Source organism: Garra rufa, chromosome 18 (genome assembly GCF_049309525.1).
Source record: "Garra rufa chromosome 18, GarRuf1.0, whole genome shotgun sequence".
Classification (NCBI taxonomy): domain Eukaryota; kingdom Metazoa; phylum Chordata; class Actinopteri; order Cypriniformes; family Cyprinidae; genus Garra; species Garra rufa.
Window position 1 is genome coordinate 39,911,908 of NC_133378.1, and position 22,294 is coordinate 39,934,201.

Below are 22,294 nucleotides of genomic sequence, written 5' to 3' on the forward strand. Positions count from 1 at the left end.
TAGCTAAATAGAAATATAAAAGCTAAATAGAATATACAAATTTTAAAATGACAATGACACAAAATTACTAATACTTAAAGATCAAGCTAAATAGAAATGTAAAACAAATTATAAAATGACTAAGAACACAAAATGACCAATAGCTAATTTAAAAAAAAAAAAAAAAACTAAATAGAATTTTTTTTACTTTTACTTTTCATTACAAAATGACCAAGAACACAAAACTACTAATAGTAAAAAAAAAAGGCTAAATCCAAAATTACTAATAATTAAAAAATATTTATACTATTTGCAACAAAGCTAAATAGAAATGTAAAAAAATGTAAAATGACAAGGAACACAAAATTACTAATACTTAAAGATTCAGCTAAATAGAAATGTAAAAAAAAGTATAAAAATTTTAAAATGACAAGAACATAAACTTGCTAATACTTAAAGAGGCTAAATAGAAACAAAAAAGCTAAACAGAAATGTAAAAAAATAAATAAATAACATGGAACACAATTTTAATAATAATAAAAAAATTAAGATAAAAAGTAAACAAAATTACTGATACTTATACAATTAGGCTAAATAGAAATGTAAAAAAAAAATATATATATATATATAAACTGACTAAGAACACCAAATTACTCATACAACATTGAGCTAAATAGAAATATAAAAAAGCTAAGTAGAAATATAAATTAAAAAAAAAAAAAATGTAAAATGACAAGGAACAAAATTACTAATACTTACATATATATATATTACTAATACTTACCTTTTTATATATATATAAATAAATAAAAGGACAAAGAACACAAATTTACTAATACTTAAAATAAAAACTAAAAATATAAAAGTAAAAGCTAATTCAAATAAAAGCTAAATAGGTAAACTAAAATAAACAAATAACAAAAACTTCTAATTAAAATAAAAATTGAAGATAAAAATAAAATTCAAAATTGAAATATTAACAATACTACAATAATTCCAAAGGTGTAATAGTGTTAAAATAAATAAATAATATTATTAAACTTCAAATAAAGCTGAAATAAAATATTCTATATTATAGCATATTTATAGTAATTATTATACTATATTTATATTAAATCTGCCTTGGCAACTAACAAAGTTCAGTTGGAATTCTAAAATTCCTAAAACTGTTTTTGTTTTGTAGTTTTCATTTTTTATTTCAAACAAAAAAAACAAAAACAAAAAAAAAAAACCTCATGAACATTTTTTGCTAATCACATATACATATAGCCTACTTGGAAAATAAAAGAGTACAATTTGGTGATAAACGTCATTACTCTCCTAAACAGTAAATGATACTAGTTTGAGACGGGTGTACTCACGTCCTGGTCGATAATGCTTTCGATCTGCATGGGCTTCATAACGTCAGTGACAAACTGAGGGTGTGTGTAAGCGTCTCTGATCTTGTCATGCAGCAGGGCTCGAACGCTGCCCTGAAAACATACAGTGAACATCAGGATTCCTGCAGACTGATCTATGATCTATGACACATGACAAAACTCAAACTCACTTTAAATTTGGGGCTGATCTTCTGTGGTTTGTAGCTCACGTTCAGGATGGGCACATCACCTGAGAAACACAACCGACTCTCAGTTAACACACACAAAATGTTAAAAATATTAATATTAATAGTAGTTACTATTGTTTAATAATAGATGCCATGCCAGCTTCTTTGGCTATCTTCATGGTGCAAAATATACTTGAGTTATTAACATTTCAAATAGACAAAATAGACACTTAATAATAAAACTTTTCTAATTCTCACACATTTAGTAATTTTGTGCTTTTGAAACCTATAGTTTTGAAAACTATAACCGAGTTATTACAATTAAAAACAGAAAAAATATTCACCCCTTTTTTGAAATTGTAGTAATTTTGTGCTTTCGTCATTTTTTTAAGTTATCTCTATGTAATGTTTTATATATTTCTATTTTGTTTAAATTTTACCATTTTATAAATGTGTATTTTACCTGCAATTAGAATGATTCACCTTTACATTAATAATTAATATTTTAATGATTTGTTTAATGCCATGTCACAGGTGAAAACTATAACTGAGTTATTAAAATTTAAAAACAGAACCTAAAAATATTCACCATTTATCTTAATTGAAAAACTTAGCATAACTAAGTTTGTTTTATACTTTTATAAATGTGCATTTTACCTACAATTAGAATGATTCACCTTTATGTTAATGTTTTAGTAACTGTTATTTTATTGATTAATAATTTATTTAATGCCATGTCACTAAACAAAAAATATTCACCATTTTTCTTAAATTGCAAAACTTTTAGTAATTGTGCTTTTGTCATTTTTTTAGAGTTATGTCTATGTAATGTTTTATATAATATTTATATTTTGTTTTGATTTAAGTTATAAATGTGTATTTTACCTGCAATTAGAATCATCTTTACATTAATCATGTTTTAATAATTAATATTTTAGTGATTAATCATTTATTTAATGCCATGTCACAGGTGAAAACTATAACTGAGATATTATAATTTAAAAACAGAAAACAATATTCACCATTGTTTTTTAATTAGCTTTTAAATTTTTTAATTTAATTAAAAAAAACTTAGTAACTGTGCTAATTTTGTGCTTTTGTCATTTTAAGCTGTCTATGTAACGTTTTATATATTTAGTTTTATTTTCAGTTTTATAATTTTATAAATGTGCATTTTACCTACAATTTGAATTATTCATCTTTATATGAATGTTTTAGTAATTAATATTTTAATGATTAATAATTTATTTAATGCCATGTTAAAATTTTTTAAAAATTACAAAAACGTCAAATTAAAATAAAAACAGAAAATACAAATAAAATCTAAATATTAACAAATACAACAAAGGTGTAATAGTATTAAAATAGTTAAATAATATTATTAAACTTCAAATAAAGCTGAAATAAAATATTCAAGTCTTATTTTTTTTCAATAAACAAAATATTCACAATTTTTCTTAAATTGTAAAACTTTTAGAATTTTTTATCTAGTATTTTTAAAATTTGACAGACTAATTAGAGTAATTACTCTTTACATTAATACTTACATCAAGTCTTTAAATGTCATGTTTCTACCATAAGCAAGTTACTAGCATGAATCTTTGTGATTAGAATGAATAATTTGCTGAAATATTGGACTGATTCTCACCTCCTCCATCTGGTTTGAGACCTCCTGCCAGCATTCTGATGAAAGTGGTTTTCCCAGTTCCTGAAAAAAGGAAACCATTTAACACACAATAAACCAAACCACAGTAAGCAGAGCTTCCTTTAACACAGACCAGCAACTCCCTCCTCTCACCGTTCTCTCCCAGCATGACCATGATCTCAGAGTCGGTGAACTCTCCTTCCGTGATGGTGAGCGTGAACTCGCCCATGCTCTTCTTCATGTTGGGGTACTGATAGCGGCACATCTTCTTCACTTCCTCCTCGGTGGCCGTCTCTGCCACTTTAAACACCAGAGACGTCTCCCTAAAGCGCAGGTTTTCTGTGGGGACGTAGCCGTCCAGGAAAATATTGATTCCTGAAGAGAAAAATAAATAAATGTTAGTCAAAACGTAGCATTTTTTTGAAGATCACACAGGTTTTGGAGAGGGCAGTAGTGTTGTTTTAATTTTAGTTTTAGTCTAGTCTTAGTGTGAAGCTGTCATTTTAGTTTTAATCATACGTTCATACTCTTTTTAGTCTAGTCAAGTTTTAGTCGACTAAGGCCCGGTTTCACAGACAGGGTTTAGACTAAGCCAAGATTAGGCCAAAGTTCAATTAGGACATTTAAGCAATTTTCATAAATGTGATTAGAATAAAAACATTACTGGTGTGCATCTTGAGACAAAACAAAGGCACTAATATATTATATATTTTATACTCAGATTTACATTTTAGTCTAGGACTAGGCTTAAAAGTCTGGGCATTTTAGTCTTATTTTAGTCAGAATTATTTTCGTCTAGTTTTAGTCGAGGAAAACTGATGACATTTAGTCTAGTTTTAGTCAATGAAAATTGTATTTTAGTCTCTCTTTTATAAGTTTATTGACAGGTTAATTCATTCATACCTTGTGTAAGTAAATTTACATTTTTATTTCTTATGGTTTTCGTAGCACAAGTTGATTTATTTTATGAAACTCCAAAAATCGCTTGGACATCTGAGACGCAAAAGCAACTTTTCCACCTTTGACCACAAGATGTCATTAGTGTGTTGAAAAGCTTTGAGTAATGTACCTTTTTACCATACAGTTGAGGGGAAAGCCTTGGTGCTTCGAAAAGCTTCATTCTCCCATCACTACTAAAAAGTGTAAATAAAATGTGTGTCGCTTCTTTTTCTCCCAAAGATGAACCCCGACTGGCTGGCCATCGGTTCCGTTATCAGTGTCAGACTTAAAGCAGAAGTCCGGTGTGATATTGACCTAAAGTGTATTGAATCATGATACCGAGTGTGAACGTACCTTGAATATCTCATCTCGGTTTGTGTCCAGCTGTCCGAAATCTGAGGTTAGTTAGCAGGTTGTCAATGAGAGTGAATAGGGCATCGGAGTAGCCATGTAAATATATCACTGTTTTACGCCATTTACGAGGTACAAAGTAGCTCCACACTTCATTGGTAGACTTCCTAGGGCCCTGACATTTAAAACGACACATTGAGAACTCAGAAAAAGCACCGGTAGTTTATTTACAAGAAGATTTATACAGACAGTACCTGGAAGAAATTTAGCAGCTGCCGCCATCTTGAATTTAGTCATTGATAACCTGATAAGTTCCTTCCTGCTCGTAGGGGAATGTCTGTATAAATCTTCTTGTAAATAAACTACCGGTGCTTTTTCTGAGTTCTCAATGTCTTGTTTTAAATGTCAGGGCCCTTGGAAGTCTACCAATGAAGTGTGGAGCTACTTTGTGCCTCGTAAATGGCATGAAACAGTGATTTATTTACATGGCTACTCCGATGCCCTATTCACTCTCATTGACAGCCTGTTGTGAGCATCGGCTAACTGACCCCAGATTTCGGACAGCTGGACACAAACCGAGATGAGATATGCAAGGTACGTTCACACTCGGTATCATGATTCAATACACTTTAGGTCAATATCACACCGGACTTCTGCTTTAAGTTTGTAGTCATCTTCTAGATAATGCCCCAAGTGGAGCTTGAGGAAGTGACGTCGCCTGCGTCTGCACGGTTTAGGCTGGAAGGGATACAGCTCTGGCTACTGGGCAAGCGCACATCAATCGAACGTTGTAACATTTTGTTTTGTCTCGTTTTCATCAACATTTTAGCATGGATTTTATTTTGTAAACCACATTTAGCCTTGTTTTTATTCGTAAACGATATTGCATTATACATTTAATTATAGCCATGGTCACATGATCAGCATTTACATTTCGTCTAGTCTCATTTTCGTCACGTGATAAAGAATCGTTGATGACGATATTTAGTCATAAATCTCGTTGATGAAAGCAACACTAGAGAGAGACGCACCTTCTCGGACACTGAAGGGCATGGTCACCACACCGTAAGCGCTGGGAACGCCGTAGAGACAGCAGATGAAGTCTGACAGGTAATCCAACACACTCAAGTCGTGCTCCACCACAATGATGTACCTGCACAGAGAAATATGAGGTTTAGGGACTAGTAAAGAGGAGTAACTAGCAACACTAAGAGTGTCTGTGAGGAGATTCAGACCTGTCTGGAGAGATGAGGGAGCGGATGGTGATGGCAGCCCTCAGCCTCTGTTTCACATCGAGATAACTGGACGGCTCGTCGAACATGAAACTAGAGAAAGAGAAACAGTATTGATATTAGTGCTGATGTTAACTTAATGTTGAGTAGTTTTCATTCATTAAAACTGAAATAAACATATTTGATGAAATCTTACTATGAAAATTAGAAATGCTGCCTTTGCAACTAACTGATATGTGACCCTGGACCACAAAACCAGTCATAAGGTTAAATTTTACAAAACTGAGATGTATACATCGTATGAAAGTTCAATAAATAAGCTTTCTATTGATGTGTGGTTTGTTAGGATAGGACAATATTTGGCCGAGATACATCTATTTGAAAATCTGGAATCTGAGGATGCAAAAAATCAAAATATTGAGAAAATCACCTTTAAAGTTGTCCAAATTAAGTTCTTAACAATGCATATTACTAATCAAAAATTACATTTTGATAGGTTTACAGTAGGAATTTTACAAAAAATCTTCATGGAACATGATCTTTACTTAATTTCCTAATGATTTTTGACATAAAAGAAAAATCAATAATTTTGACCCATACAATGTATTTTTGGCTATTGCTACAAATATACCCCAGCGACTTAAGACTGGTTTTGTGGTCCAGGGTCACATATTATATTATTACACAATATGATGTGTATAATAATTGACTGATAATTAAAAAAAGAAGCTAAAACTTATATTATAATAATAGATAAATAACACTAAAATAATTATTCCTATGTCACTTCATTACAATAAAGAAATGTACTATGTACTAAAAAATAAATAAAGCTAAATAAATATTGAAAACCAAACTAATAAAAATTACAAAAGTAAATAAAATTATACAAATGATAAATTATACAAAGTAAAAAATAGAAGAAAAAAAAACACTATACATATATACAGCTCAAAATATTATAATTGCATACAAACAATACTAATCAAAAAGCACTTGAAACTTCAAGCTTAAGTACAAAATTATAAAAACTGAAGAAAGCTAAATAAATCTTAAAGATTAAAAAACTATAAATACACAAAATTACTAAACTAAAATGAAAACATTAGAAAATAGAAGCTAAAATGAACAGTATTATAATACATAAATAACACTAAAATAATTATTCCTACACTTCATTACAATGGAAAAAAAACCCTGTGTAATTACTAAAATTATAAAAACTAATGAAGAAAAAAAAAATCAAGCTAAATAAATATTAAAAACCAAACTAATAAAAATGACAAAAAGCACATAAAATTATACAAAGTAAAATTAAAATGGAAAATACACACAAAAACACTTCTAAATACATATTATAATTGTATACAAACAATACTAAAAAAATTGTGATAAAGATATTTAAAAAATGAAAAATTTTGAATACAAAATTACTAAAACTAAAAATGAAAACTGAACACTAAAACAGAAGCTACAATGATGATTATAATAATAACTACTACTAAAATAATTTACATAATATATATAAAAAAATTATATAATAATAATAATAATAATAATGCATATTAAAAAAAATGAAAATAATTCTACAACACTTCATTACAATGAAAAAACTAAAACTTTAATAAAACAACTCTGGCTAAATAAATATTAAAAACCAAACTAATAAAAATACCAAAAGCACATCAATTACAATTTTAAGTAAAATTAAAATGGACTGAAATAAGTTGAATCTTTTGTACAAAAATTATAAACATTTTAACCAAAAAAAGACAACAAAACGTAACAAAATACCTCAAATTTAAATAACTGAAAATATTAAAATACAAGTTAAAATATTACCATTAAATAAACTTCAATAACACTAACAAAAGTATAAACTGAAGCACTAAAAGTGAAATAAAATTAAAGCTAAATAGAATAAAGAGTAAGATTTAAAAACTAATAAAAGTGACAAAAGTTAAACTAAACACAAATAAATAAAATTATAATGAAAGCTGAAAAAATGAAAATGCTAATTCAAGGTTTATTTGCAAAAACAGATAACTAAAATTGTGTTTTTTGTTACGTTTTTTTTGTTTTATAGTGTTAGCTGTCTTTTTTTAGGTACTTAATCAAAATAATCAACTGCATTTTGACTGAGATTAACTGGAATGCAAAATGAAATGTTTTGATCTGTTCTTGCAAATGAACTCTTCAAACATTAAGAAACTTTATAATAGTATATAATACTAAAGGAAGACTGCTACAGGACTTGTACACATGTAGAGACTCACATATCAGCTCTCTGAATGCAGACGACTGCGCAGGCAAATCTCTGCAGCTCTCCTCCTGACAGATCCTCAACATTACGGTCACGCAGGTGCAACAGATCTGACCAATCAGAGCACAGAACAATCAGTCACATGACACGGCAAACTCAACTATATTACTCAATCACATTGTTAAATATATACATGATCCAGAAATGCATGTGAACATACCCAGCTGTTCACACACCAGCTCCTCTGATTTGGTGTCATCCTTCCTGCTCAAGATGGAGCCTACTGACCCCTGCAGGACAAAGGGAGAATTTCAACAATCAAGCCAAGCAAATTTGACTCGAGATTTCCATTAGCTGCCATTCATACCGACCTTAACGGTTTTGGGGATCTGATCGACATACTGTGGCTTTACGATGGCCTTCAGGTCATCTTCCAGGATCTTGGTGAAGTAGTTTTGCAGCTCAGAGCCACGGAAATATGCTAGGATCTCCTGCCAGTCAGGAGGAGCCTGGAAAACACACACACAAATTAAAAACTTGGACTGTCCGGAATCAATATCCTCAAATTCAATGACTTAATGTGGGGACACATTTCTGTGAGAGCAATGATACATTGTGTTACCTTGTAAGATACAGTGCTACAGGTTTCATGTGTCAAACACAACTATTGCATTTATTTTTGGCCATATGAAAGATCTGATATTTTCTTTGTCATATTTCTGTTTTGCATAAAACTGAAAAATATTCAGCTCTGCAACTGGCCAAGTGACGCTCCTTTGCATCTCTGGCAAGCCATTCTTTTAATCTTAAGGGGGGAGACAGTTTTTTCATGCACCTGTCAAATTTGACTTTTTGGGCTTAAGTGTTTCTTTTATAGCACTTTATCTGTTTGTGTCAATAGATTTCAATTACAATACATATTTTTAAAGGTCATTTTCTCAAAATGAGTTTTTTCTCCTACATTTAGCCATAAAACTCCACTTCAGTAACAGGTACACACATCAAACTTTACATATTTATTCCTGTCTATATTCTGAAGGTTTTTACAGAGGGATTTGTTTATATACAATTTGCTTAACTTGATACATTTTACTCCCCCTAAAAGTGTTCAAAAATACATGGTTTTCTGTCCAAAGTTTTTTCTAAATTATGTTGTGATGAAATGAGACACCCAAAATTCCCTCTATAAAAACATTTGACTCTATTCTCTCAAATGTTTAATGTTTAAAAAAAATTAAACAAGAATTTCGAAAATTACTTGATCCAGTGTTTAGATTTTTAAACTTCATTTGGACAACTTCAAAGCCAATTTTCTCAGCATTTTGATTTTTTTGCACCCTCAGATTTCAGATTTTCAAATAGTTGTACCTCACCCAAATATTGTCCCATTATGGAAAGCTTATTTATTCAGCTTTCAAATAATGTATAAATCTATTTTTTCTGGAAAAAAATTCATATCACTCCCTCCGGTCCACAAATGTGATATTTCACCAACACTTTGTGGCATATGCATACTAGCTTGCTTGATTTACATTAGTTAAGGTGACCATACATCTTCTTTTCCCTTGGACATGTCCTCTTTTTGGACCTTAAAGGGGTCATCAGATGCCCACTTTCCACAAGTTAAGATTCTTTAGATTTATAAAGACTTCTCAATCTCACAAAATAAATTCAAGCACTTTCAAGGACCTGTATCGATGCATGTTTATTTTCAAAAACTTCCCAGAGCCCTGAATTATTTTTTTTTTCAGATTCACAATTTTCTTTAAGGACCCCTGGGGAACCCTCTAAAAACAAGCTAACATAGACATGCAATCTAAGTGTGTGTTTGTGTGGATAAGAGAAACTCACATCAAATCTCCCCAGGTTTGGTTTCTGTTTTCCCGCTAGGATTTTCAGAGCAGTGGATTTCCCGATACCGTTAGTACCCACAAGCCCCAGCACCTCACCTGGACGAGGGATGGGCAACCTGACGAACACAAACAATCAGATTTAACTAGGGGTGTAAATATTAATCGATTCGTATCGATGCATCGATTATGCAGCCGCCGATTCAATGCATCGATTCGTCCGCAAGAATATCGATTAATGTGTTTATTTTGCCGCCTGTTTGTTCACTTGTCTATTTTTAGAATCCGTTCCGACCTTTCTTTTACTGTCTGCTCCGATGTATTAAGCGCACTACCTACTCCTAAGCTGCGGGTGGCACTAACCTCACTGTCTTCTTCTTCACACGCCTTACTTTCGTTTCACAGTCCGTTTATGATGTTGTTCATGTTCACAGACCTCACGTTGTTGTCTGACTTTCAAGAGCGATGATTTTGAACTGATTTTGTGGATTAGTATTCTATTTGCAGTTCATCTACTGCAGAGGATGTGTGACCATTACCTCTTAATAAGATGCAAATTGTATTTTCAAAATGTAACCAATTTTGTATGAAAGAAACTTTTTTAAAACGATGAATAGGCTAATTGTCAATAGTAGACCTGCACTATAAGTTTTTTTTTTATTATTACAATTTATCTGATTGCACTTTGTAAATGCAGTAACTTATATTTGCTGTTCTATTTGCAGTGCATTGAGCACAACTGCTTTAGTGTAACATACACATTATGTGAATAGAATACTGTTTCTGTATTCTCAATAAAAGGCAAATTATTTACCATTTTTGTTGATTTATTTGAAACTTAATAGATATCATGTAAAAATATCTAATATTGAATCGAATCGGATCGAATCGCATCGTATCACAGGGAATTCTGAAGTATCGAAAATAATCGAATCGTTGGCTTAAGAAATCGGTATCGTATCGAATCGTCTTGAAGGCTCCAATTTACACCTCTAGATTTAACAGACACCGCACTGAAGCATCACAAATTAGGGATGCACCGGTTGACCGGCCATAAATCGAAACCGGACGGTTTTTGCATCTAACGCGCGATCGGCAACCGGCCTGAAATTAAACTGTATTTAATTTAATATTTTTTTTTATTTATTTCAGATGTCAGATGCTATTGTTTCAATAGCCAAAGCCAATTTGGCCTGTTAAATACTAAATAAACATGTTGTTTACTTACATAACTTCTTGTTTTTGAAAAAATTGGAAATCGGTATTGGAATCGGCCATGAAACATCATGATCGGTGCATCCCTATCACAAATGCATTGATGACTCAGATAAGGTGCATGTTCGTACCTGTGCAGTTTGAAGGAATTGGCACAGTATCTGTGTGTGGTTTCCTTCTCCAGGTTGCTTGGCAGGTTCACGATTGACAGAGCACCAAATGGACATTTCTTAAGGAGTAAGAATAAATAAAGGAGATTAAATACATGATAAAACATGACTTTTAAAACAGACAAAACATTTTGATTTAAATAGAATAGCTTATTCAAAATATTAACCAAAAAAGTTAAATGCTTTTTTTTTTGTTGAATATCATATTTGATTTGATATCCATCAGGCATTTATGTCACATATAGTCTGATATAGTGAGAATATGGAGGAAAAACAGCTCAATTTTATTAAGAGACTCAAACTGAGATAAAAATATTTCATTTGGCACAGATGCTGATATTTTAAGTTGAGGTCAAAACTTTACATACACCTTGCAGAATCTGCAAAATGTTAATTATTTTTGCAAAATAAGAGGGATCATACAACATGCATGTTATTTTTTTATTTTAGTACTGACCTTAAGATATTTCACATTAAAGACATTTACATACAGGCCACAAGAGAATATAATAGTTGAATTTATAGCTGAAAAATGACCCCGTTCAAAAGTTTACATACCCTTGATACTTAATAGTGTGTTGTTATCAGATTTGCATGGGGAATCAAGTAAAGCCAAGCTGCTTCAGTCCAGTAAGTGTTCATCTGAAAATATTACGCAAGCTATTCTTATATAATAATTATATTTACTTGAGAAAAATCTGATTTGACAGCACCAGCTGAAGATGGATGTTTGTACAATTAAAATAAAATCCCTTTTTTTACTAAAAAGGTCTAATCTATCAGTCAAAAGACAGAAAGCATGGAATAGACTGTGTGCAATGGGTTTTAAAGTCAAGGAAAAAAGTGCCACTGCTTAAAGACAGAGAGAAATACAATGTCACTCACTGCATTTTGGTGTCTAAAGTAAGTGACATGCAATAATGTATTTGAGAGAAAAATTAAACCAAGGGTCATTCAAATACCTTAATACAGATTCCACATCCAATGCAGAGAGACTCTGAGATCCAGACGATTTTACTCTGAGGTGTGACCTCGATACAGAGCTTACCTGAGAAAACAAATGAAAACACATCAGCGACGTGCAAAACCTTTGCTGAAACTGAAATCTGGTGAATTCAGCGTGCGATTCTTACCCATTCGCACCACCGGACAGCTCTTCTTGCACTCCTGACGGCATTTCTTGGGCTTACACTTGTCTTGGTTCACGATAGCGATTCTGGTGTTCTTGTCGGCCATTTGGCTGCTTTGATGTCGCACAGTGGCGACGCAGATCTATAGGAACAGAGGAGGTCTAGACCTCACTAGAATAAGAGAGAGACGAAGATTAACGTCAAAAACAAATAATGAGGGATGCACAACAGTGCAATATGCACATCGCAACTGCTCGGATAACTGAATAACTTTAACAGTTTTAATAGATTAATAGTTTTGACTCAATTTTTACAAAAAGTCAGTATTTTAGATCCTGCCATCCATGATTTAGTACCAAAAAAAGAGAAATATGGACGCTGGCTATATGTGACCCTGTACCACAAAACAAGTGTTAAGTAGAAGAAATATTTTTGCAGCAATAGCCAAAAATACACTATATGGATCAAAATTACCAATTTTTATTTTATGCCAAAAATCATTAGGATATTAAGTAAAGATCATGTTCCGTGAAGATATTTTGTAAATTTCCTACAGTAAATATATCAAAAAATTATTTTTGATTAGTAATATGCATTGCTAAGAAGTTCATTTGAACAACTATAAAGGCCATTTTCTCGATATTTACATTTTTTGCACCCTCAGATTCAATATTTTCAAATAGTTGTATCTCAGCCAAATATTGTCCTATCATGGAAAGCTTATTTATTTAGCTTTCATATGATGCATAAATCTTAAAAAAAAAAAAAAAAAAAATCAACCCTTATGAGTGGTTTTGTTGTCCAGGGAATAGAATTAAAACTAATTTTACACATTTAAAGTATCATCATATCGCATTAACAAGTTCTTGCATATTTTCTCAAAATCATGCAGCACTACTTATGAGAAAAAAGAGATTAATGACAAAATAACACTTCCACAAGCTAATAATCAGCAATAGCCAAAAACACATTGTATGGGTCAAAATTATAGATTTTTCTTTTATGCCAAAAATCATTAAAATATTAAATAAAGATCATGTCCCATAGATATTTCCTACAGTAAAGTACAGTATTTCCTACATTTTTTTTAAAATTACACTTATGGCTGGTTTTGTGGTCCAGGGTCACAAACTATTTTCATTTTTTAAGTATATTTAAACAGAATTACAACTAATTTTACTCATGTAAAGCAACATCATACTGCAATAACAAGTTCTTGCATATTTTTCAATATCATGCAACACTACTAATAACGAGAAAAAAATAATAATGATAAAATAACACTTCCACAAGCTAATAATCAGCAATAGCCAAAAACACATTGTATGGGTCAAAATTTTTTACTTTTCTTTTATGCCAAAAATCATAAGAATATTAAGTAAAGATCATGTCCCATAGATATTTCCTACAGTAAATATATATAAAAAATGGTCCAGGGTGGCATACTATTTTCAGTTAAGTATATTTAAATAGAATTGAAACTAATTTTACTCATTTAAAGCAACATCATATTGCAATAACAATTTCTTGCATATTTTTCAATATCATGCAGCACACTACTTATAATGAGAAAAAAAAAGATTAATAACAATACAACACTTCCACAAGCTAATAATCAGGCTTGCATATTAATATAAACTAATCTAGTCACAGTAAATGTACAATTCACAATGATTTAGTGCTCATTGTCAGTTTTAAAAGATCATTTCACACATTTTTGTGTCACATTTGGCTTTGTTTAACAAGTAGTTTTTCTTTGATATAATACAGTGCTACTAAAAATGCAATACAGAGCAGTCAAATCTCAAAAAGGGTGGCGTTTTCACTTAAGCCTGTAAGAAACCACCTTGCACCCACCCACAATATCCATTAAAACCAGTTTATCACTAGTTAACAGATGGTTTCATTTAAAGGATCAGATGTAACCAGCTGTTATCTGAACAAGTCTGAAAAGCAAAACCATGTCAAATCCTGGTCTGGTTATATGGTTTCCTGACTCAGAGTCATTTAGACAGCTCACCATCTGGATGAATGAGGTTGCTGAGTTGCCATATCTGACAGTGCAGCATTGGCATCACATGACAGCCGGTTTAAACATGCAAAACACTGCACTGTCATCTAATTTAAGGCATATTTTAGTCATTTATTACTAATGAGTCATTCATCAGATGCTTTCAAGCTTTCATTGCGGACTTACTACAGTCCTGCTGGAGTCTCCTTAGCTCTACTGCCTTAAGACCCATTTGTGACCCAAAGGTTCACAAACCATTAAGTGAGAGTCGAACCTGCAGCCTTTCAATTACCAGATCAGATTAATAATCACTAAACCACAGTCCGCGTCAATGGAATCAGACCACTCCCTAATAGACAACTGTTGTTTTCACATTACGGACTAACAATACATTCGAAACTCTGTTTAAAGCAGCTGCAAATCATTCCAATGGAAAGATTTATTCATATCAAACACGTGGAGTCTGTGCGCGCGCTTGTCGCGACTCAATCGCGCGCACGCGCCTGTGGGAATAACGATGACGCAAGAATTTTCCTCAGAGAGTTTCATTCATTTCACCCCGAAATCAAAACATTACTCCACTCGATCTATCCCAAACACCTTGTTAGTTTAATCACACTTCGTTTAGAATGACATTCATTTGATATTAGTGAAAAAACGATGGAATTAAACTGGAAAAAGAAAAGGCCTCGCGCACAGGGCGGCGTACGCACACAACCGTCTGTTGAAAAACATATCAAGATCAGTTTAATTATTCTAAAATAGCGATAAAACCCTGCTCACCTCTCGTTGATGAGATCAGCGCGGTATAACGCGTTTATAAGCGTTGAATGTCTTCTTTCTGTGTGAAGAGACGAACGGCGCGTGTTGCTCCGGCGCGCACGAGACAACACCGGTAGCAAAGATGGCGCCAGTGCGTGTGACGCACAAGGAACGCGACGGTCGCGATCGAAAACGCTGACGTGATCAGAAAGCGCCAGTGCCGGGCAAATGCGAACAGCATTTGGGTGTTTACTGCTGTATTTTTAGCATTTTTTAAAGAAAATGTCCTTGTGTTTACGTTAGTTGTACAAACAGAAGAAAGAAATAAGCTTTTCAGTGACGGTGAGTAACTGGTTTTGCTTTGCTGTATATTAAATGTAGATATTTCGATTAAACTGCCGTTGTAAGATTGAAAATTCAAACCCTTTTTACATTTGAAAATGTATTTATTAAGTGCTATAGTACTCAGATAGATAGACAAATAGATTTAAATACATAGAAAACATATTAAATGCAAGTGAGGTGTTTACTTTAATGTTTGAAATAGCTTTTGTAAATAAAAGGACAAAATATGGGTGAAATAATGTCTTTCCTGTACTGTAGAAGAAGAATAAGCGGTCATACAAAATTGAATTATATTTTAAATGATTAAAAATATGTAAAACCCACTGATTTGAAGGTTGATGACAAAAGGTTGGTCTTTTAATGTCATCTAATGATTCTTGTTCTAAATATGCCTGACGTGATTTTTAAAAGTCTCTTCTGCTCACCAAGCCTGCATTTATTTGATCCAAAGTACAGCAAAAACAGTACAATTTTGAAATATTTTTTACTAATTAAACTAATTGCTTTATATTTGAATATATTTTCAAATTTAATTTATTTCAGTGTTTTCAAAGCTGAATTCTTAGCATCATTACTCCAGTCTTCAGTGTCACATGATGCTTCAGAAATCATTCTAATATTCTGATTTGCTGCTCAAAAACATTTATGACTATTATTATTATGTTCAAAACAGCTGAGTAGGATTTTTCAGGTTTCTTTGATGAATAGAAAGTTCCGAAGAACATCATATATGTGAAAAAGAAATCTTTTGTAACATTATAAATGTCTTCATAATCACTTTTGATCAATTTAAAGCGTCCTTGCTAAATAAAAGTATTAATTCCTCCCTAAAATAATAATAGTAATAATAATAATGATATATACCGACTCCAAGCTTTTGAATCGTATAGTGTATAATGTTACACAAGCTTTTTATTTCAGATAAATGCTGATCTTTGGATCTTTCTATTCATCAAAGAATCCTGAAATAAATGTCAAATATGTAAGCATATTAGAATGATTTCTGAAGGATCATTTGATGCTGAAGAGTAATGAAGCTAAAAATTCAGCTTTGAAATCACAGGAATAAATTACAAATTTTACAATATGTTCACATAGAAAGCAGTTGTTTTAAATACTAAACATATTTCACATTACTGCTTTTGCTGTACTTTGGATCAAATAAATGCAGGCTTAGTGAACAATTCTTAAAAAAAATCTTATTCAAAAACTTTTGACTGGTAGTGTATGAACCAATGTGATCGTAAAAATGTATGCCAGACATTATTTATTGCTCAGAACAAATGAAAAAGGACATATTATAATGTATAGAATTTTACTTACATAAAACTTACGTTTATTATAATTTTCAGATTTTAAGTATACTTAAATATATATTTTTAATTAATTATTCACAAACCACTAATGTTTCACATTTTACACTGTTTTTTATGCTTTTAACTTTCTTAAAGTATTTTAAGTTATTGCATATAGATTTTTTCTTTAATGTCTCTAATATATATCGATTAATTTATGGTTTGCTAGAAAAGGACAATATTTGGCCAAGATACAACTATTTGAAAATCTGATATCTGAGGGTGCAAAAAATAAATTAAGAAAATCACCTTTAAATTTGTACAAATGAAGTTCTTAGCAATGCATATTACTAATCAAACATTAGGGTATGAGATATTTACGGTACAAAATTTACAAAATATCTACAAGATATGAATCCAAAAGTATGCAAGATGCTGCTGGGGTGTGAAGTCTTTGAATCGGTGCATGTTAGATGTTTTTAATTGTAAAGCCATGTGAATAAAGGCTTTTTATTCTTATTAAGAAGAGTTTTGAGTGCCTTGGTTTGATGAGTTTTTTTGAAGATATCTACAAGATCTTTACTTAATATCCTAATGATTTTTGGCATAAAAGAAAAATTTATAATTTTGACCGATGCAATTTATTTTTGGCTATTGTGTTTTGTGGTCTAGGATCACATATTTATGTAAAATATATGTGTAAACCCATTGCACGCTGCATAATCTCAGTGTCTTTTATACTATCTGTGGGTGTTTTTTAATTCCATCCCTTCTGTCTGTCCTCATGTTCTCATTTTTCACTCCTCAGTAACCATGGCGACCGCCACCAAAACCCCCCCAGGTGCAGATCCCAAGCAGCTGGAGCGCACAGGAACTGTCCGAGAGATCGGATCACAAGCCGTTTGGTCGCTGTCCTCGTGCAAGCCAGGTGTGTGTGTGTGTGTGTGTGTGTGTGTGTGTGTGTGTGTGTCTTGTTTGATCATTGCACACCTGATTAATACATCTTTTGTAGTCTCTGTTTTGTTATTTATTTATTCCGTCTCTTTCTGTGTGAAGGGTTTGGAGTCGACCAGTTGAGAGATGATAATCTGGAGACATACTGGCAGTCCGATGGCTCTCAGCCACATCTGGTGAACATTCAGTTCAGGTAGAGCCAGAGAGAGACTCAGACAGCCACTCTATGACCTGGTTGACCCACTGCATTGACACTGATTACATACTTTATTAAAAAGAAAATCTGACTTGAGATCAGTGCATACTGTGCAATATTAAGAAAAACAGTAGAGCATTCTTGTCTTATGCATGCATTCTTAGTTTCCTGTCTCCACTGTAAAAGATGACTTACTACCCAACTATGATGACTTACATTTCAGTTTTTCCCAGAAATTTGAAAACAGTCCACTTGTCATTGAATTTGGAGCTGGTTGTAAGCTTTTAAGGTTTTGATCCCAAATCAGAGAATGTTTCCTCTCCGTTGCATACCATTAGGAGGAAAACCACTGTGAAAATGCTGTGTATTTATGCCGATTATAAATCGGATGAGAGCTACACTCCTAGCAAGATCTCGGTCAGAGTGGGTAATAACTTCCACAACTTGCAAGAAATTCGGGTAAGAAACAGTGATTACTTTACAGTCGTAATTAATAAACTGGAATAAATGATTGTTATTGGTTGATTTGAACGTTTTATGGACCATTATGTTTTATGTTTCTGTTATTTTTAGAAAATTTTTACTATAATATTTCTATATCTAGAACCATAAAAATACTTTATTTAACATAAACATTACCAAAATGAAATAAAAACCTTAAACTTCTCTCATTGGATTTAGTTTAAATTTAAGTGTACCAGTCAAAATTTTTTATTGTTTCTTAAAAGTTTTTTGGGGTCCAAAGTACAGCAAAAACAGTAATATTTGTATTATTTAAAACAACTGTTTTCTGTTTTAATATATTTTAAAATGTAGTTTGTCTTGTGATTTCAAAGCTGAAATTTTTGCATCAGTACTCAATCATTACATGATCCTGCAGAAATCATTCTTATATTCTGATTTGCGGCTCAAAACATTTATTAATATGTTAAAAACAGCTGAGTGGATTTTTTTTTTAATAGAAAGTTCAGAAAAACAAAATTTATTTAAAATAGAAATCTTTGCACCATGATAAATTGTGTTTATCATAACCTTTGATCAATTTAAAGCATCCTTGCTAAATAAAAGTATTAATTTCCATAATTTCTTTCCCAAAACTTATACTTACTCCAAGCTTTTGAATAGTATAGTGTATAATGTTACAAAAGCTTTGTATCTTTGGATCTTTTTATTCATCAAAGAATCCTGAAAAAACGTACTCAACTGTTTTAAATATTGATAATAATAATAATTAATGTTTTTGAGCAGCAAATCAGAATATTAGAATGATGTAGCTGAAGGTGAAATGTAGCTTTAAAATTACAGGAATAAATTAAAATGTAAAATATATTATTATTATTATTATTTTAAACAGTAAAAATATTTCACAATATTGCCTCTTTTGCTGTATTTTGGATCAAATACAAATGATGCAGAATCTTACTGTTCAAAAACTGGTAACGTACTAAATTTATAATTGAAATAAAACATTAATAAAAATTATAGACATTTAAAAAATAAAATACTTATTATAAAAAATCTCAGTGATACTGCAATAACACTATGGTATCTTCTCGCATAGTACATCAATTCTTAACTTAAATCAATATTCCTTGTCCATTTATTGATTTATTTGCTAAGTAATCATATAAAAAGCAGAATATTTTTTTAAGTCATTTCATTGTGACTCAAGCATTGTTTGTTTGTGTGAGAGCAGCAGTTGGAGATGGTGGAGCCGAGCGGTTGGATTCACATCCCTCTGCTGGACCTAGTGAACAATCCCATCAGGACCTTCATGATCCAGATCGCCGTGTTGGCCAACCACCAGAACGGACGGGACACGCACATGCGGCAGATCAAAGTCTACACGCCCGTGGAGGAGAGCTCCATCGGAAAATTCCCACGATGCACCACTGTGGACTTCATGATGTACCGCACCATCAGATGACCCGAGCTTCTGCTCGAATGGACTGAGGTGCAGACTTTGCCTTCTCATAAGACTGTTCTAGGATTAAATGGTTTCACATGTTTTATAATGTGTTTTGTAAGGAGAACAGTTCACGGTTCAGTTTATGTAAATGCAAATCTACAGGAAATAAATGTTTTTTTGAAATAAAGAAAACATGTCCTGTATCTCTTGATGTTGTATTACAGCAGGATGGATTGGTTTAGCTTGCTTTATTCAGTTCTGATGGCAAACGGATTGATCGATATCTCAATTGCACACTCTTCTACGCAACTTTGCGAACACATGGACAGGTTTTTATCAGACCCGGTTTTCTACAAAAGCCCTTTTAAGGAATAACTGGTACGTTTGTGAGCTTAATGCTATACAGACATAAATATTCATATTTAAACATCCATGGTTAGAGACATTTTGTAGCCAATCAGTAGTAAATATCAGCAAACCTACTCAGTCAGGCAAGGAATGGAGATCTGCTTTTATTATTGTTGTTAATCAAATACCATTTTTGGTTAGGAGTTATAGGATTCATTAGGTATGATATATCAAGTCTTGCATTTAGTGCTTGTAGTTCACATTTAAACATTCAAAATTTTAGTTTGAAACACTCAGTAGTATTCAAATATTGACAAGCGTACTTAGACAGTCTATCAAGTAAGGAATAGATATATTTTATTATATTATATATTTATTATTTAATTTAATTTATCATTATTAATGAAATATAATTTTTGGGTTAAAAGTGCAGGATTTATAAAGTATAAGTCATGTCTTGTATTTAGTACTTGTAGTTCACATTTTAATATAACAAATCTATCAGGTAAGGAAGAGATCTAGTTTTTGGGTTACAAGTGCAGGATTTATAAAGTATGATATGTCATGTCTTTTATTTCGTACTTGTAGTTCACATTTTAACAATTCAAAAAAACTATCAGGTAAGAAAGAGATGTAGTTTTTGGGTTGCAAGTGCAAGATTTATAAAGTATTATATGTCATGTGTTGTGTTTATTACTTGTAGTTCACATTTTAACAATCCAAAAAATCTGCCAGGTAAGGAAGAGATCTAGTTTTATTATAATTACTAATAAAATTAAGTTTTTGGGTTACAAGTCCAGGATTTATAAAGTATGATATGTAATGTCTTGTATTTAGTACTTGTAGTTCACATTTTAACAATCCAAAAAAACTATCAGGTAATGAAGAGATGTAGTTTTTGGGTTACAAGTGCAAGATTTCTAAAGTATTATATGTCATGTCTTGTGTTTAGTACTTGTAGTTCACATTTTAACAATCCAAAAAATCTGTCAGGTAAGGAAGAGATGTAGTTTTATTATAATTACTAATAAAATTAAGTTTTTGGGTTACAAGTCCCGGATTTATAAAGTATGATATGTAATGTCTTGTATTTAGTACTTGCAAATCGCATTTTAACAATTTAACAAATCTATCAGGTAAGGAATGGAGATCTAGTTTCATTATAATTACTTTAAAAATGACGTTATTGGGCTACAAGTGCAGGATTTACACAATATGAAATGTCATGTCTTCTATTTAGAACCTGTAGTCACCATTTTAACAATCCAACAAATCTGTCAGGTAAGGAAGAGATCTAGTTTCATTATAATTACTTAGAAAATGACGTTATTGGGTTACAAGTGCAGGATTTATACAGTATGATATGTCATGTTTTGTATTTAGTACTTGTAGTTCACATTTTAACAATCCAACAGATCTATCAGGTAAGGAATAGAGATCTCCTTTAATAAATTTTTCATTATTCATGAAATATTATTTTTGGGTTAAAAGTGCAATATTTATAAAGTAAGATATATAATGTCTTGTATTTAGTACTTGTAGTTCACATTTTAACAATCCATCAAATCTATCAGGTAAGGAAGAGATGTAGTTTTTGGGTTACAAGTGCAAGATTTATAAAGTATTATATGTCATGTCTTGTGTTTAGTACTTGTAGTTCACATTTTAACAATCCAAAAAATCTGTCAGGTAAGGAAGAGATGTAGTTTTATTATAATTACTAATAAAATTAAGTTTTTGGGTTACAAGTCCCGGATTTATAAAGTATGATATGTAATGTCTTGTATTTAGTACTTGCAAATCGCATTTTAACAATTTAACAAATCTATCAGGTAAGGAATGGAGATCTAGTTTTATTATAATTACTTTAAAAATGACGTTATTGGGTTACAAGTGCAGGATTTATACAATATGAAATGTCATGTCTTCTATTTAGAACCCGTAGTCACCATTTTAACAATCCAACAAATCTGTCAGGTAAGGAAGAGATCTAGTTTCATTATAATTACTTAGAAAATGACGTTATTGGGTTACAAGTGCATGATTTATACAGTATGATATGTCATGTTTTGTATTTAGTACTTGTAGTTCACATTTTAACAATCCAACAAATCTATCAGGTAAGGAATAGAGATCTCCTTTAATAAATTTTTC

The 22,294-nt window shown here is 31.5% G+C and overlaps 2 protein-coding genes across 2 annotated transcripts in view; one reads left to right on the top strand and one right to left on the bottom strand.

The window, feature by feature from the left end:
* LOC141290666 (ATP-binding cassette sub-family E member 1-like) overlaps positions 1–15,248 on the bottom strand; it is a 16,369-nt gene extending 1,121 nt beyond the window's left edge. Inside the window, exons 1-14 of the mRNA XM_073822769.1 lie at positions 15,115–15,248; positions 12,324–12,491; positions 12,153–12,238; positions 11,152–11,249; positions 9,807–9,924; positions 8,327–8,464; positions 8,176–8,245; positions 7,969–8,065; positions 5,696–5,785; positions 5,492–5,613; positions 3,324–3,545; positions 3,174–3,233; positions 1,529–1,587; positions 1,341–1,451 (exon numbers count right to left, since the gene is read on the bottom strand). Of these exons, the coding sequence (XP_073678870.1) occupies positions 1,341–1,451; positions 1,529–1,587; positions 3,174–3,233; positions 3,324–3,545; positions 5,492–5,613; positions 5,696–5,785; positions 7,969–8,065; positions 8,176–8,245; positions 8,327–8,464; positions 9,807–9,924; positions 11,152–11,249; positions 12,153–12,238; positions 12,324–12,426 (1,374 nt within the window). The 5' untranslated portion in view covers positions 12,427–12,491; positions 15,115–15,248. The remainder of the gene's footprint in view (positions 1–1,340; positions 1,452–1,528; positions 1,588–3,173; positions 3,234–3,323; positions 3,546–5,491; positions 5,614–5,695; positions 5,786–7,968; positions 8,066–8,175; positions 8,246–8,326; positions 8,465–9,806; positions 9,925–11,151; positions 11,250–12,152; positions 12,239–12,323; positions 12,492–15,114) is intronic.
* A 63-nt stretch (positions 15,249–15,311) lies between these two features.
* LOC141291545 (anaphase-promoting complex subunit 10) lies at positions 15,312–19,944 on the top strand. The gene is made up of 5 exons (XM_073823697.1): positions 15,312–15,435; positions 17,542–17,661; positions 17,790–17,880; positions 18,222–18,342; positions 19,580–19,944. The coding sequence occupies exons 2-5, from the start codon at positions 17,547–17,549 to the stop codon at positions 19,808–19,810; spliced, it is 558 nt and encodes a 185-aa protein (XP_073679798.1). The 5' UTR covers positions 15,312–15,435; positions 17,542–17,546; the 3' UTR covers positions 19,811–19,944.
* The last annotated feature ends 2,350 nt before the right edge of the window (positions 19,945–22,294 follow it).